The sequence below is a fragment of the Saccopteryx leptura genome, chromosome 3 (assembly GCF_036850995.1).
Source record: "Saccopteryx leptura isolate mSacLep1 chromosome 3, mSacLep1_pri_phased_curated, whole genome shotgun sequence".
Lineage (NCBI taxonomy): Eukaryota > Metazoa > Chordata > Mammalia > Chiroptera > Emballonuridae > Saccopteryx > Saccopteryx leptura.
The window spans coordinates 164455710-164471973 of NC_089505.1; the positions used below are offsets into that span (position 1 = coordinate 164455710).

The 16264-nt window shown below is 40.1% G+C and overlaps 1 protein-coding gene across 5 annotated transcripts in view; it reads right to left on the bottom strand.

Moving 5' to 3' along the window:
• Nucleotides 1-14737, bottom strand: part of KYAT3 (kynurenine aminotransferase 3) — a 65592-nt gene extending 50855 nt beyond the window's left edge. For 2 of the 5 annotated variants that reach the window (XM_066376731.1, XM_066376732.1), the window contains exons 1-3: nt 14387-14737; nt 13931-14025; nt 8094-8193 (exon numbers count right to left, since the gene is read on the bottom strand). In XM_066376731.1, the coding sequence (XP_066232828.1) occupies nt 8094-8192 (99 nt within the window). In that variant the 5' untranslated portion in view covers nt 8193; nt 13931-14025; nt 14387-14737. The remainder of the gene's footprint in view (nt 1-8093; nt 8194-13930; nt 14026-14386) is intronic. The other 3 variants (XM_066376733.1, XM_066376734.1, XM_066376735.1) reach the window with 3 other exon arrangements.
• Between the last annotated feature and the right edge of the window lie 1527 nt (nt 14738-16264).

Sequence of the window (16264 nt, forward strand, 5' to 3'; positions counted from 1 at the left end):
AATACATAAAATCAGAAATAAAAGAGAATAACTGACAACAAAGAAATACAAAGGATTGTAAGAAAATATGATTCTCAATGAAATGGATAAATTACTAGAAATATGCAATCTTCCAAAACTGAATCAGAAAAAAAATCGGAGAATCTAGATAGACAGATTATATCTAGTGAAACTGAAGCAGTAATAAAAAAACTCCCCAACAAATAAAAGTCCTAGGCCAAAAGACTTCCCAGAGGAATTTTACCCAACATTTAAAGAAGAACTAAGTATTCTTCTTCTCAATCTATTCCAATAAATTCAAGATAGGGAAGACTCCCAAGCTCAAGGCCAGCATTATCCTAATTCCAAAACCAGATAACGACACCACAAAAAAGAAAATTACAGACCCTGACGAACAAGGATGCTAAAATACTCAACAAAATATGTACAAACCAGATCCAGCAATACATTAAAAAGATCATGCACCATGATCAAGTGGGATTTATTCCTGGGATGCAAGTTTGGTACAATATCCACAAATCAATAAATGTGATATACCACAATAACAAAATGAAGAATAAAAATTACATGATCATATCAATAGATGAAGAAAAAATATTTGTTAAACACAGCATCCATTCATGGTAAAAACTTTTAGCAAAGTGGGAACAGAGGTAACATACCTCAATATAATAAAGGTTATACATGACAAACCCAAATCTAACATCATACTCAATGGGCAAAATCAAAGTGTTTCTCTTCAGATTGGGCACAAGACAGGGATGTCTGTTTTCACCACTCTTATTCAACACAGTACTGGAAATCCTAGCCAAGAAAAAAATAAAAGGTATCCATATTGGAAAGGAAGAAGTAAAACTGTCATTACTTGCAAATAACACAATACTGTAAAGAGAAAACCCTAAAGATTCCACCAAAATACTATAAGAACTGATAAATCAATTTAGTAAAGTATCAGGATATAAAATAAATATCCAGAAATCAGTTGCATTTCTATACATCTATAATGAACTATCATAAAAGGAAACAAAGAAAACACTCCCATTTATAATTGCATCAAATAAAATAAAATACCTAGGAATAAATTTAACAAGGATGTAAATGACTTGTACTAGAAAAATTAAAGACATTGAAGAAAAAAATTGAAGAAGACACAAATAAGTGGGAATATATACTATGTTCATGGATAGGAGAATTAACATCACTAGAATGTCCACACTACCCAAAGCAACCTATAAATTCAGTGCAGTTCCTATCAAGATACCAATGGTAAATTTCACAGAACTAGGACAAATACTACAAAAATTTATATGGAACCACAAAAACCCCCGAATATCTACAGCAATCTTGAGAAACAAGAACAAAGTTGGAGGAATCATGCTACCTGGTATCAGAATAGATAGCCTAGAAATAAACCCACATATTTAGGGTCAATTAATATTTGACAAAGGAGGCAAGAACATATAATGGGGTAAAGACAGTCTATTCAATAAATGGGGTTGGGAAAACTGGATGAATACCTGCAAAAAATAAACCTAGACTGCGTTCTTATACCATACACAAGAATAAACTCAAAATAGATAAGACTTACATGTAAGTCATGAAACCATAAAAATACTAGGAGAAAATAGGCAGCAAAATCTCTGACATTTCCTGTAGCAATGTTTTTCTGATATACAGTGTGTCCGTAAAGTCATGGTGCACTTTTGACCGGTCACAGGAAAGCAACAAAAGACAATAGAAATGTGAAATCTGCACCAAATAAAAAGAAAATCCTCCTAGTTTCTGTAGGATGATGTGGCAGCATGTGCGCATGTGCAGATGATGACGTAACACTGTGTATACAGCGGAGCAGCCCACGGCCATGCCAGTTGAGATGTGGACGGTACAGAGGAAAGTTCAGTGTTCCGTGGCTTGCTAAATTTGAATCCGTGACCAAAGTGCAACGTGAATATTGGTGCGTTTATAACGAAGCACCACCACATAAGAATAACATTACTCAGTGGGATAAGCAGTTGAAGGAAACCGGCAGTTTGGTAGAGAAACCCCGTTCTGGTAGGCCATCCGTCAGTGATGAGTCTGTAGAGGCTACACGGGATAGCTACCTAAGGAGCCCTAAAAAATCTGTGCGTAAGCCCACATCGAACTGCACTGAACAGGTATGAAACTGGGAGTTTTCCTTTTATTTGGTGTAGATTTCACATTTCTATCGTCTTTTGTTGCTTTCCTCTGACCGGTCAAAAGTGCACCATGACTTTACGGACACACTGTATTTACCTGTACAAGGGAAACAAAAGAAAAAATAAGTAGGACTACAGCAAACTAAAAAGTTTTTGCACAGCAAAGATAACCAATAACTAAATGAAAAGATAACCCACTGAATGGGAGAACATATTTGCTAATGATACATCTGATAAGGTATTAATATTAAAATTTATAAAGAACTTACACAAGTTAACACCAAAGAATCCAATTAAAAAATTAGTAAAAGAGCCTGATCAGGCGGTGGCGCAGTGGATAGAGCACTGGTGTGGGACACTGAAGACCCAGGTTTGAAACCCCAAGGTCGCTGGCTTGAGCACGGACAGGGTTGCCAGCTTGAGTGCGGAATCATACACATGATCCCAGGGTTGCTGGCCTAAGCAAGGGGTCACTGGCTTGGCTGGAGACCCCTTCCCACCCCCACTTCAAGGCATGTATGAGAAAGCAATCAATGAACTAAGGTGCTGCAACAAAGAACTGATGCTTCTCATCTCTTTCCCTTCTTGTCTGTCCCCTCCACCTCTCTCGCTTAAAAAAAAGATTTGCAAAGGGCTTGCCTGCACTGGTGCAGTAGATAGAGTACCAACTTGAAATGCTGAGGTGACTGGTTTGAAACCCTGGGCTTGCCTACTCAAGGCACATGCAACAAGTAACCAATAAACAGCTAGAACAAAGCAACTACTTCTTGTCCCCCCCCAACTTGCCTTTAAAATCAGTAACTACAAGCTTTAAAAAAAGAAAAAAAAAAGAAAATTTGCCAAGGACTTTATTAGCTATTTCTTCAAAGAGGACATACATATGGCTTATAGACATGAAAAGATGCTCAGTATCACTAAATATCAGGGAAATGAAAATTAAAATCGAATGAGCTATTGCCTCACACTTGTCAGAATGGATATCATCAATAAATCAATAAGTGTTGGTGAGTACGGGACAAAAGCGACCCTTGTGCACTGTTGCTGGGAATGGAGACTGGTGCAGCCACTGTGGAAAGCAGTATGGAGTTACCTCAAAAAATTAAAAATGGGCCCTGACTGGTTGGCTCAGTGGTAGAGTATCAGCCTGGCATATAGATGTCCTGGGTTCAATTCCTGGTCAGGGCACACAGGAGAAGTGACCATCTGCTTCTCCACTTCCCCCTCTTCCCTCCCTCTCTCTCTTTCTTTCCCTCCCACAGCAATAGCTCGACTGATTTGAGTGCACTAGTCCCAGGCGCTGAGGATGGCTCTGTGTAGCTTTCAACTCAGGTGCTAAAAATAGTTCGGTTGTGAGAATGGCCCTAGATGGGCAGAGCATCGACCCAAGATGGGCTTCATGGGTGGATCGCGGTCAGGGCGCATGTGGGGAGTCTGTCTATCTCCCCTCCTCTCACCTGGAAAAGAAGGAAAAAACAAAACAAAAAAATTAAAAATGGAACTACCCTATGACCCAGAAATTTCACTTTTGGGAGTACATCTGAAGAAATCCGAAACACTAATTTGCAAGAATATATGCATCCCTATGTTCATTGCAGCATTATTTATAATAGCCAAGATGTGGAAGCAGCACAAGTGCCCATCAGTAGATGAGTGGATAAAACAGCAGTGGTATATTTATACAATGAACTACTCAATTGTGAAAATAAGGAAATCTTACCTTTTGCAACAGCACGGATAGACCTGGAGATTATTATGCTAAGTGAAAAAAGCTAGTCAGAGAAAGATAAATATCATATGACTTCATTTATACGTGAAATCTAATAAACAAAATAAACTAACAAAATAGAAACAGACTCACAGATATAGAAAAAAGACTGACAGTTGTCAGAGGGGAGGCCATTGGGGGCTGTATGAAAAAGGTGAAGACATTAAACAAAAAAATAAAACGCCTCACAGACAGAATACAGTATGATTGCCAGAGGGAAAGCAGTGTGGGGGGCAGTGGCAAAGGGTAAATGGGGGGTAAATGGTGATGGAAGGAGACTTCACTGGGGGTTGTTAACACACAATAAAATATATAAATGGAATTGTACACCTGAAACGTACATATTTTTATTAACCAATATCACCCCAATAAATTCAGTAAAAAAAAAAAAAAAAAAAAAAAAAAGAAATAAAAAGCTTCCAGGGTAGTTTCTTATAAAAACTGAAGACATACTTAAATACAATCCAGCAATCATTCTCCTTAGTATTTAACCAAAGGGGTTGAAAAATCAAATTCTTATAAAATCCTATTTATGGATGTTTATAGCAGCTTTATTCATAATTGCCAAAACTTGGAAGCAACCAAGATGTCCCTCAGTAGGTTAACAGATAAATATACTTTGCTACATCCTGACAAGAAAAGCTATTTAATGCTAAAAAGAAATGAGCTATCAAGCAAAGAATGGACCTGGAGAAATCTTTCTAATTATTTATTTTGATTTTTCTGTGCCAGAGAGTAGGCAGGTTACTTGACTTCTCTGAAACTCAGTTTCCTCATTTGTTAAAAAGGAAAATGAACACGTACCTGGCACAATTGCTATGATGATGAAATGTGCTAAAACCATAGTGGAAAAGCAAAGTTGTTGGAACTTACCATATACTCAGAAACTAGTGCCCACTCAGAATGTGGAAAAGATACTATTACATACAAGCGGGATAAGTAACCTTAGATCATAGGGAGTAAGGAGATTGTTGTGTAGACACTAAATGTACAATTGATAATGTTTTCATATCAAAGAAGAGGGCTGTGATTCTTTAGGCAAGGAGAGACTGAAGAAGGGAAAGTTTTTGTCTTAGTTGTTATAAAATAAATGTTTTTGTTATCACTGCTGGTGGGCATGTAAATTTTAGAAGTCTTTTTTAAAAAAGAATTTTTAGAGCTGTTTTAGGTTCATAGCAAATTGAGTGCAAAGTACAGAGTTCCCATATGCTCCCTGCTCCCACATAACAACCTCTTCCACCAACATCCCCATCAGGTTGGTACCTTTGTTACAATAGTCAACACTGACAATCCATCAAATGTCCATGGTTTACATTAGGGTTCCCTCCTGGCGTTCTACTTTTTCGTTCCAACACCTTAGTTGTTCATTGATTGCTTTCTCATATGTGCCTTGACCGCGGGCCTTCAGCAGATGGAGTAACCCCTTGCTCGAGCCAGCGACCTTGGGTCCAAGCTGGTGAGCTTTTGCTCGAACCAGTTCAGCCCTTGCTCAGGCTGGCAACCTCTGGGTCTTGAACCTGGGTCCTTCCGGATCCCAGTCCAACACTCTATCCACTGTGCCACCCACCACCTGGTCAGGCTTTTCAGGGGTATTGACAACCATGTTATATGCATCCACCCTTAAAGCACACAGAAGTTTCCCTGAGAAGTCCCACTTAGGATGGTTATTTTGAAGTTATATAGACAATAGCTTATTAATGAGAGAAGAGAAAATCAGTGAGCTACCAATTGCAATCTGAATGTCTAAACAACTTAAATGAAGACTAGTCTAACTCAGGGTGATATACTATTAGGTAGTAGGGGCTGGTGCTCCATGAGACCTCTCGTGAACAATTACTTCCTTCTTCCTTCTTTCCTCCCTCCTCTCCATACATCCATCAACCCACCCATTTATCTTTCTCTCATCTACTAGTTTGTTCTTTGGCTCCCTGGCACTAGGGAAAAATATAAATATTTTCCCCCAAGTTTCTATGCCTTTAAGATCTAGCTGCTAAAATAGGGGACAGATAGTGAGTGATTTTCATCCTGATTTTCATCTTGGTTCTTTTCTTGCTGTATGAGCAGTAGTTTATTTTCCTTTAACATTTAAAATATTTATTTAAAATGACAAAAGCAATACAAATGTTTTTTTTTTATATATAAAAAGGAAGTAAATGACCTGGATAAAGTACAGCCCACCACCCATTACATTCCCTTCCTGAGAAGTAACTTTTATAGTATGTTTTCAGTGACATTAATGGTGTGGATGAGAGGGATTTTCTTGTGAAAACAGGTTTACAGTAAGTAGTCAGGCTGGTTCTGTTAAGTCATTCTTGACTTAAACTTATCACTGCTACTCTATAACACTGATCAGTCTGCTCTATCATTCACCCAATAGCATGAAGAAGGATTATTTTTCTGTTGAGACTATTTTAACTGCTAAGGCTCTGAAAAATTGTAGGGACCTTTCTGATGTGACTGTTAAAGATGGAAAGGGTTGAATTGTATTCCAGATAATCTGCAGATATGAATAAAGCATTGGCAGTGGTTGTTACCTGAGGTGTACATTAAAATCACCTGGGAAGGTTTTTCAAAATACACTTCAGATTTATAGACTGAGATTTTCTCAGGAAGGGTCCTGGGCGTTGAGCGCACAGATGATAATTCTGCACACACAGCTTTAATTTAATACCATGCCTTTATCTGTTCACCCCAAGTGATTGTACCCACTTCCTTGGCTTCAACTTCTCCATGGAGGGCTTGAACTAAGGTAGTCATGGTGGTAACAAAGATGAGAGATCAAAACCAAGGCATTTACAAGGTAGAAACCGCAGTATTTACACACAGAGGGAGAAGTTGATGATGGTTTTTATGCAAATTTCAAACTTACAAAAAAGCTGAGAGATTATCATTAGCTTGAACAATATGAAACTGCCAACATTCACCCATTTTTGACCTACAAAATGATAATTTCATATGCTTCAACATAATATAAAACACTCATATACATGTTACCCAGATTCAATAATTATCAAGATTTTGCTTCATTGGCTTCATCTCCCTCCCTTTTTTTCATTTTAAATTTTTATTGCTGAGTAATTTTAAAGTAAATTCTACATCTTAAGTCATTTCTCCCATATATACTTGGCATATATCTCTAAGAAATATCAGGTTGCTTTTTTTTTTAAAAGATTTTATTTATTCATTTTAGAGATGGGAGAAAGAGAGGAAGGAGGGAGGAGCAGGAAGCATCAGCTTCCATATATGCCTTGACCCAGCAAGCCCAGGGTTTCAAACCAGCGACCTCAGTGTTCGAGGTCGACACTTTATTCAGTGTACCACCACAAGGTCAGGGTCAAGTTTCTTATATAACTTCAAAGTCATTATCACACCTAATTAACAATAACTTCTCTCTATCATCTAATACCCAATACATATCCCTATTTCTCTGTCTTTAAAAAAGATCTTTTCACATTTTGATTGATTGAATCAAGTTCTTAAACATTGTTTTGGTGGTTGTGGATTTCAAACCTCTTTTCACCCTAGAGCAGTCCTTTCAAAATACGCCTCTTCTATTTGTTCTCATGCCACTGATATGTTGAAGAAACTGGGTCAGATATCTACCCTGGTTATGACAGTCATGGTTGGCAACAAAGAGATTTATTACTTTTGCATGATGTCATAGAGCCTAGTCCTCAATTGACCATATTTCCTGTAATTTTGCAGTCACAGCGTCTGTAGTTATAGGCACTATAATATCCTTTCTTGAATATACAGAGCATACCCTTTGGAGTGCCAGAGCTAGACAGGGCTGAGTATGGCATCTTGGTTATGATATTTAAAAGCTGTGTGATCTTGGTCAAGTTACTAAACCAATCTAAACTGCCACTGTTTCATTTGTAAGATAGGAATGTAACAATTCATAACTTGAAGCATTCTGTAAAGATAAATTGAGATAATGAACACACAATGCCCAATACTATGCCTGATACAGAGACAGGCAAGCAATTTCTCAGGAAATGTCAGTTCCCGCCAACAAGAGATGACTGCAGCTTATATAACAGAAACACTCATGCCAATAAAATATTTATAAAGAATCTAAAAAATTGTGTTTTTTGACATCACAAAAATATGTACAATAAATTATTGGTAAGCAATTAAGCAATACCTACAGCGGAAGTGGAGAGTCTGAAGATTTTTGAAGAATATATCGTCTTTAGGAATTTAGCTCTACTGACAAGGGAGCAGAGTCTCCTCTGGGCCAAAAACATGCTACAGAATAAAAGAAAAACTTTTAAAGGGAATGACTATATGGTACTTACATTGCTATCAGGTAGTTATAGCTAGTTGATAGACCATAGTTGATATAAAATATATATATAAAGTTTTGATAGTTTTTTTCTTCTTTATGATATAATCTCTTATCACTGGAATCATTCTAATCACTTGAATAAAATCCTCTTATAGAAATTTTTGCATGTTATTTTAAATTAGACATATGTAAGGATATTGTGAATCCAAAAAGTAAGACTCTAATGTAGTCAAGAGCATCAAATAAAAGTTCTATTTCTAGTAGCTAAAAAATCCAGAATATTTCAGTCTTAAAACTATTTAGAACTATCTGGGTAACAGTCACTAGTAAAACCACAATCTATAACAGTAAAACGTTGTTAAAAACAAGTTATTTAGAAAGTTGTTTGAAAAGGATTATATCAGGCAGGTCCCTGATAAATATAAACATATGAATAATCTCAGATGGTACTTTCCTCCACAATTCCATAGCTAGTAAGTCATCTCAATAGATTTCAGTTATATAACCAGTATGCATTCTGAATTATTTTCTACCTGTAAGAAAATCATTATCAATCATGGGTGGGGAGATCAAGACATATGGAATTCTGTTATTACACTGCTTGGAAGTGAAAGAAAACTGTTTTCTAAAAACATTCAGGCAAACAGATACTTCCCATGAGGTTTTTCTCTGTGAAAATGGTATTGGGATGGCATTTCCTCTATCTCTAATCAAACCTGAAAAAGAGGTAGACTCTAAGAATTCAAAGGGAGCACTGAAGCTAGCTACGAATCTCTTTAAGTTACTAAATGTTAGGACTACAGAAAACTTTAAATATAAAGTCAGTATTCCATAAATTAAAGTATTAAATGACTGAATGAATACATAAAATTATATTATAAATTAATGATTTAAGTAGATTACTTATAAGACCTGTTATAAAACATTGATTCCTTTTGTAAAGTAATTATCCCTAATGTTTTTTGCCCTTCAAATCAAAGATTAGGTTTTCTTAAATCAAGACATGCCTATTCTTGTGTCATTGATTGTTTTGTTCAGGAGTAAAATATTAACTGGGTTAGGCAGTAGGAATAATTTTAAGGAAAATTACCAAACAACAGGAACTATATGGAGCAATCTTCATTCAGTATCATGAAATTATTTTAGGACAATTTTTTTTTCAGTAAATAAATATCCACTTATTTAAATTTAGCCCAGTTTCTTTGGTATTAAGCAAAGAGTAAGCAAAATGCCTTCTTTCAAGTAGATAAACGAGAGAAACCTCTTCTACGTTCTTAAGATAATTAGGGAGAAACAGGACTAGGAATCAGGGTACTTGGATTCTAATCCTTACTCTTGCTATTTAAAAAAAAAAAGGTTTCTATCTTCAGACAAGTCACTGAACTCTTGTTGAGCCTCATTATCTCCATCTGTCAAAACAGATGGATAAATGAATCCTTGGTTTAAAGGTAACCTCAGAAGGAACTGTAAGTCACTGGCTAGTCATATGTGAGCTTAGGCTGCAGCTCTTAGGAGATTTCTCCCCAGGTTGGGTGAGCTGTGCCCTCTGGACCCCAGGCCTCAGTACCTGTTCTCCTAAGGGAGCTGACACTAAACCCACCTGTTTTTGTCTGGAAATCCCAAGGTCTAAATCTTCTCCTCCATCTGTTTTAGACAGCACAAGACATCCACGATGAAGTGTACTGTCCTGGCAAATGACTCAGCTCTTTTCCTCCCTCTTCTACTTTCCAAATTTTCCACTGCATCTTTTGGAATAGCGACATTATGATCAGCAAATTCCATAATATCTTTATGTTCTCAGATTGTTTGCTGTACCCAGTAGTGGGATTCAGCTGGTTTGTACCGGTTCGGCAGAATCCATACCTAATTTTTTGTTGCGTCAGCAAACTGGTTGTTAAAATGGCACTTGTAATCAGGTTTCTTTCTAAGGTGGGCACCTGGGCAGCTGCCCAATGTGGAAATCACAAATTTACATTCCTTACTTTTTTTTTTTTTTACAGAGACAGAGAATCAGAGAGAGGAATAGATAGGGACAGACAGCCAGGAACAGAGAGAGATGAGAAGCATCAATCATCAGTTTTTCGTTGTGACACCTTAGTTGTTCATTGATTGCTTTCTCATATGTGCCTTGACCGCGGGCCTTCAGCAGATGGAGTAACCCCTTGCTCGAGCCAGTGACTTCGGGTCCAAGCTGGTGAGCTTTTGCTCAAACCAGATGAGCCCGTGCTCAAGCTGGTGACCTCAGGGTCTCGAACCTGAGTCCTTCCGCATCCCAGTCTGATGCTCTATTCACTGTGGATAGAGCCTGGTCAGGCTACATTCCTTACTATTTTTTAACATTCATCTGTGCAACAGTGTGGTCTAAGCATCCATAGTAATATTCACTCTGTCCACAGGTGAAAAAAATTGCAGGATGCCAACCAAGAAGCAATATGGAGCCTGATCAGGCGGTGGTGCAGTGAATAGAGCGTCACCTGGGACTCCGAGGACCTAGGTTCAAAAACTGAAGTTGCCAGCTTGAACGTGGGCTCACCAGCTTGAGCACAGGGTTGCTGGCTTCAGCATGGGATCATAAACATGACCACTTGGTCGCTGGCTTGAACCCAAAGGTCGCGCTGGCTTAAAGTCCAAGGTGACTGGCTTGAGCCCAAGGTCGCTGGCTTAAGCAAGGGGTCACTTGCTCTGCTGTAGCCCCCTGGTCAAGGCACATATGAGAAAGCAATCAATGAACAACTAACATGCTGCAATAAAGAATTGATGCTTCTTATCTCTCTCCCCTCCTGTCTGTCCCTATCTGTCCCTCTCTCTGTCTCCGTAAAAAAATAAACAAATAAAATAAACTGCCTTTCAGTAAAGTGTTTTTTGTTTTTTTTTTTATGCTTAAAACAGTCATTAGGGCAGAGAACCAGTTATTAAATTATTTGAATTCCACCATGCCTATTTCTCCTTGCTTTAACTCAAACCTTATTTTCCCTGAAGGTACCACTTCTATATTCCTCAACATTGGCTTCTGTTCTTAAAAGCTCCACCTACCTGTTTCTAGCTGCCCATTTTATCACTGTTAGACTATTACTTCCCTCATCTGCCTCACTGTTGTTATTGCCTGACCTGGTGATAACTCCATCATTCATTAAAGATCTTGACATTAAGCATACAGTTTTTTTCTCGACTTAAGTACTGTGATCATCCAGGTAATTTCAATATCTGCAGAGATGACCCATTCAACAACTGACATTAGTATGTTCATTTCTCTTCTCCTTCATTCTACCTTAGTTGCTTTCCCCTACAGTCACACCCTGCACTTTGCCATTACCTCAGTCTAGTCTAATTCCAAAATAATTGAAGCATTCTGCACTCTGAATGTAGCTACCTGTCCTTTCAATTTGCTTAATTACCCCAACTATTACTATTCTTCAATATTATCAAGACGTCTAGAAGGCTACCTCTCTTTTTCCCAATCAGCACTTGCCTTCCTTTATTTTCCAGTTTAGATGCCAGTTCTACTGCTTCAGTAATGTTCTTGACAATGCCCTACCCTGACTATAAAACTGTAGTCCTGGAAGAACTCAACTACAATATAATGTCTGTTTTTTCTACAGCCCATGAACTGTGAACAGGATAAGACTGGTTTCACCACAAACTCATGGTTGTTAATCTCAAATTGAATCCCAACTTTTTCCAGCATTTCTACTATATTTTATAGATAAAGAACAGCAGAATAAGCCAGCTCCAAAAATATGCTGCTAAGCATAAGGAATATTTTGAGCTAAAGGCACTTGAAAAACAGCAGAGGCAAGAAGGGTGATCTCAAAAGCAAAACTTTAAAAAAGATATTTTATCAGCTGTCTCCTTTTCCTCAATCTATACTCCTCAACCTGGTGCAATCTGCCTTTTGCACCCCTTACACTCCACAGAGGCAGCTCTTGCTTAGGTTACTTTTGACCTTGTAAAGCCAGTAATCAGGGCCAGGGCCACTATCACAGCAGCCCAGCCCATGCAGGTTCACATTGCATTCGGACAGTCGGTAAAGAAACAGCGGAGCCAAAAACTGATGGGCCATAGTCTTTAATTCTAGCTTGCACCCGGCGGGCAAGTAAAAAATACACACTGGGCTCCAAAACCCAGTCACATTCAGTGCTCACAAAGCCACTGACTTATCCGAGTTTCCTAGAATCAAAGGTTTCTAGCTCACCAGACTTATTCTCCTCAGTTCCCCATCTCCTTCCTTCTCCAGCGTCAAACTGCACAAACTGGCATCTCACTCAGCACTCCACCATCTTGGCTGCTTCTCCTGGCCTCCTCCACGTGGCCTTTCTCTGCTCTCCCCTGCTCTCTCTTCTAATGATAATCTCAGGAACCAAGAGCGCAAGCTCCCGCTCCGACCCCATCTTATAGTGTAGAAATCCAAACCCTTAATCCAATATACATAATAGGGAAGTCTCTAATACAAAGTCACTTCCCCGAGGCATGATAGGATTGTACCACCTCACACCAAAAAGGATGGGAAAGGCTTAATCCCAAAACCAAGCCCCAGGCTTCAAGGATTCTCAACATACATTAATATCACCTGGGCGACAGCCTCCCAGTGGGCAGCGTAATCTCCAACAAAGTGAGCATAATACATTTTATCTGCCCAACAGACCTCCATATTGTTAAAACCAGTGGACATTTTGCGTCTACTTTCCTTAAGTTCTTTCTCTACAGTTTTAGATACTGCTGGTCAAGCCCTGTCCCCTACCAGAAACACCACATTCCCTAGGCTTTTGACATATGACAACCCCTCATTTTTCTTCTACTTTTCCCCAACCTACCATTAAATGATGGAATTCCTTAATATTCAGTTCTGGGCTCTCTTTTCTTCTCACTAGGAAATCTCATGGGGAAGGAACTGTGAGAGTGTGGGTGAAAAAATAGCTCCAAAGAAATTTAAGCAGGTTGATAGATGCAGATTCAGAGTCCCTGAAGCTATTTTTCTCTGCACTTTAAATAAACACATTTGAAGCAATACTTTCTAATGCAATTAACATTCCATATGTATATTCACCAATAAGCTAAATAAATAAATAAATAAATATGGATGTCATTGAAAAGTGAAAGACACATCAAAAGGCACAGGGCTTTGAATTCTAAACAATCTTTTTATTATACTTTTATGCTTTCTCCTTTAAAACAATGTTCTGAAGAAAACCAGGCAATTGTGAATCAGGGCGATCATTTTGCATTTCATGCTAGAATGGTTTTAAATTGCAGTGACACACAGGTCATCTAAGAGGTGAATAAGGTACTGGCTGGCTTAGTATTATACAGTGTAAACAACAAGTCATGTCATTGGAGCAAGAGTGGAAACAATTTCCTATATTTAGGTGGGCCAATACGGAAGGATACAGACCCTAATTGCTGTTTTATGAAAATGCGGCTCGTGCCACTAGGAATTTCTCCAGAGGGAAGAAGTGTAGCTGACTGGTGTGAGGTAGCAGGAATTTTTTCGTACAGCGTGAGATAAAACTTACTAACAGTTGATCTGCATCATTGGTGCCGTGAGCAGGCAGCCTCGATTCTTGCCTCAGATATTAAGTAGCAGGGAAGCCTGGGTGGATAAATTATTTCTGTACTGGGTGCGGAGTTCCCCCCTTCCAGAGCCGCTCGGACTCCAAAAACAACACACTGGACTGCTTTCCTCTTTAATGAATAACTTACATGGCAGGTTAACAGTCTTTGTTTTCTTTTTTTATTAAAAATCCCGGTTATGGACAAAGTGTTCCCCTTGCCACGCTGGTTTCAAAATACCCGAACTGCAAAATGAAGAGCAACAGGGGCAATCGATGACCGGAGTTCAAAGGCACCAATCTAGAAGGGCAGTCACCTCGGGGACATGCCCTCCCGAGAGGAAACAATTCCCGCACGGAACCGCGTCCTCTGCAGCCTCCCCGGAAGTCCGCCGCGGCGGAGCGGGTGTCCGCACAAGCGCGCGCGCGTCTCGGGCTCCGGAGGGCGAGTGCGCGCCCCCCCCGCGATCCGGACCGGCTCTTCCTCCCAGCCCCACCCTGGAAGGCCGGCCGGCCACCTTCCTTCTCCGCATGGCTCCGTAAACCCCGCATGCCCGGGCCGCAAGCTTCGACCCCTAAGGCAGTGACCCCCTCGCGGCCCGCTTACCTCCTCGCGCGACCACGCTGCCCCTTGCGCTAGAGTCCCGCCGGCTCGGGGACTGTGAGGTGGGACTTGGCTGTTGGGACGAAGCCTGGGCGGCGCCTGACGCGGGGATGGAGGCAGTGCGAATGGGCTGAAGGGTGGCCGGGAGCACGGACTCAATAGGACCGGACCAGAACGGGCGGGAGGCGGTGAAGGGGGCGGGGCTGGAGGAAATACGTGGGCGGGATGAAGGTGCACGTGGATGTGCCCGGGACGGCTGTGGGGTCTGGACTTCAGGCGCGTTTGGCTGTGAGGACTGCGGACCTCCGGGAGCGGACGGCGCAGGTGGAGGTGCGGAGCTGGTTCAGGTCTCTGGGATCCAGGCGAGTCAAAGTAAAGCGGCGGGATGGGGCGGGGTTTAGATATGGCCACGGATTGGGTGTGAAGTTGCCACCCAGGCCTCTAATTGGATGTTTGTGACTGATTGGGTTGGGGCGGGTTATAAAATGGGGATCGATTTGGCGGAAAGGCAAACTATGAGGCCACAACGCTTACGCGAGGAGACAGCCTAAGAGTTATGCTGGAAGTAATAATGTAGTAAGAATAATGTTGGAAGCTGCTAGAGAGAGGGCAAGGCTAAAGAGAATGTGCAAAAAGATGTACTTATCACCCGTGATGGGATGAGGGGGAAAAATACAGAGAGAAATTTAACGTTCCTGAACAGTAAAATTAGTTTGATCAAAGAACTGAGAATGAAAGGGGGGTGTGAGACCTAGGAGGAACATAAATTAACACTTCAAAAATGAAAAAGGAAAATCGGCTAAGAGAAAAAGGAACACCAGGACATACTCCTTTGAGGAAGGCGGTATTAGGCGAACGGAGAGCTTCGGTCAGAATGGAGTTACATAATTACATTTTCTTTCCCTCCTATCTTAAGAAGTTGAGAGGATAGGTGTAGTGGGTGAGGCAGTATCATTGATACTCAGGCCTAGAGGAGAGCGTTCAGATCATCTTTGAAGAAATGCACTGTTCAACTAGTACAAGGAGGTTCAGAAGATGATTCGGTGAATGGAGAAATTACTGTGTACGATACATAATCTACCCCTAGATTTTGAGCTGTTGTGAAGGGCATTCTTTAGTCAATAATCTCCACCCAAAAAGACCACCAAGAATACACCTATAGTCAGAAAGTTGGTTTTCTTAGTCATTGCAGTGAGGGAGAGCACACACCTTGGGCAGAGGTGGGTCATTTTTTTATTTTATTTATTTTTTATTTATTTTATTTATTTATTCATTTTAGAGAGGAGAGGGAGAGACAGACAGAGAGAGAGAGAGAGAGAGAGAGAGAGAGGAGGGGGGAGGAGCTGGAAGCATCAACTCCCATATGTGCCTTGACCAGGCAAGCCCAGGGTTTCGAACCGGCGACCTCAGCATTTCCAGGTCGACGCTTTATCCACTGCACCACCACAGGTCAGGCGGGTCATTTTAATAACAGTATTAGGAATGACTTATAGGTTTTAGGCTTGTATTAGGTGATTTTCAGAGAGGATTCAAAAAAAAAAATGGACACTCTATTTTGGGTGCTCTCAAGATGTGGGGCAATTCTAAGATTGGGTATCATACAGTTTATGCAGAAGAAGGGAGGAAAATTTTAAGGCTAAATCTGTAATTGGTAGAGAAGTAACAGTTTTACTAGCTGGGAGAGGAGGAAATTTGGTATTTTTGTAGTTGCAAAGTGATCTTGTTTTTATATGTGTTTAGGCAAGATTATGAAGGGATCTTGTGTGTGGTCTCACTTCATCAGGGTCACAGAGTGACTTTGATGCTGGTGTTCTGTCAGGTTGTTGTGTTTTATAGGGGACACACCATGGCTTGCTCCTAACAACACTGAAGATGTAAAGA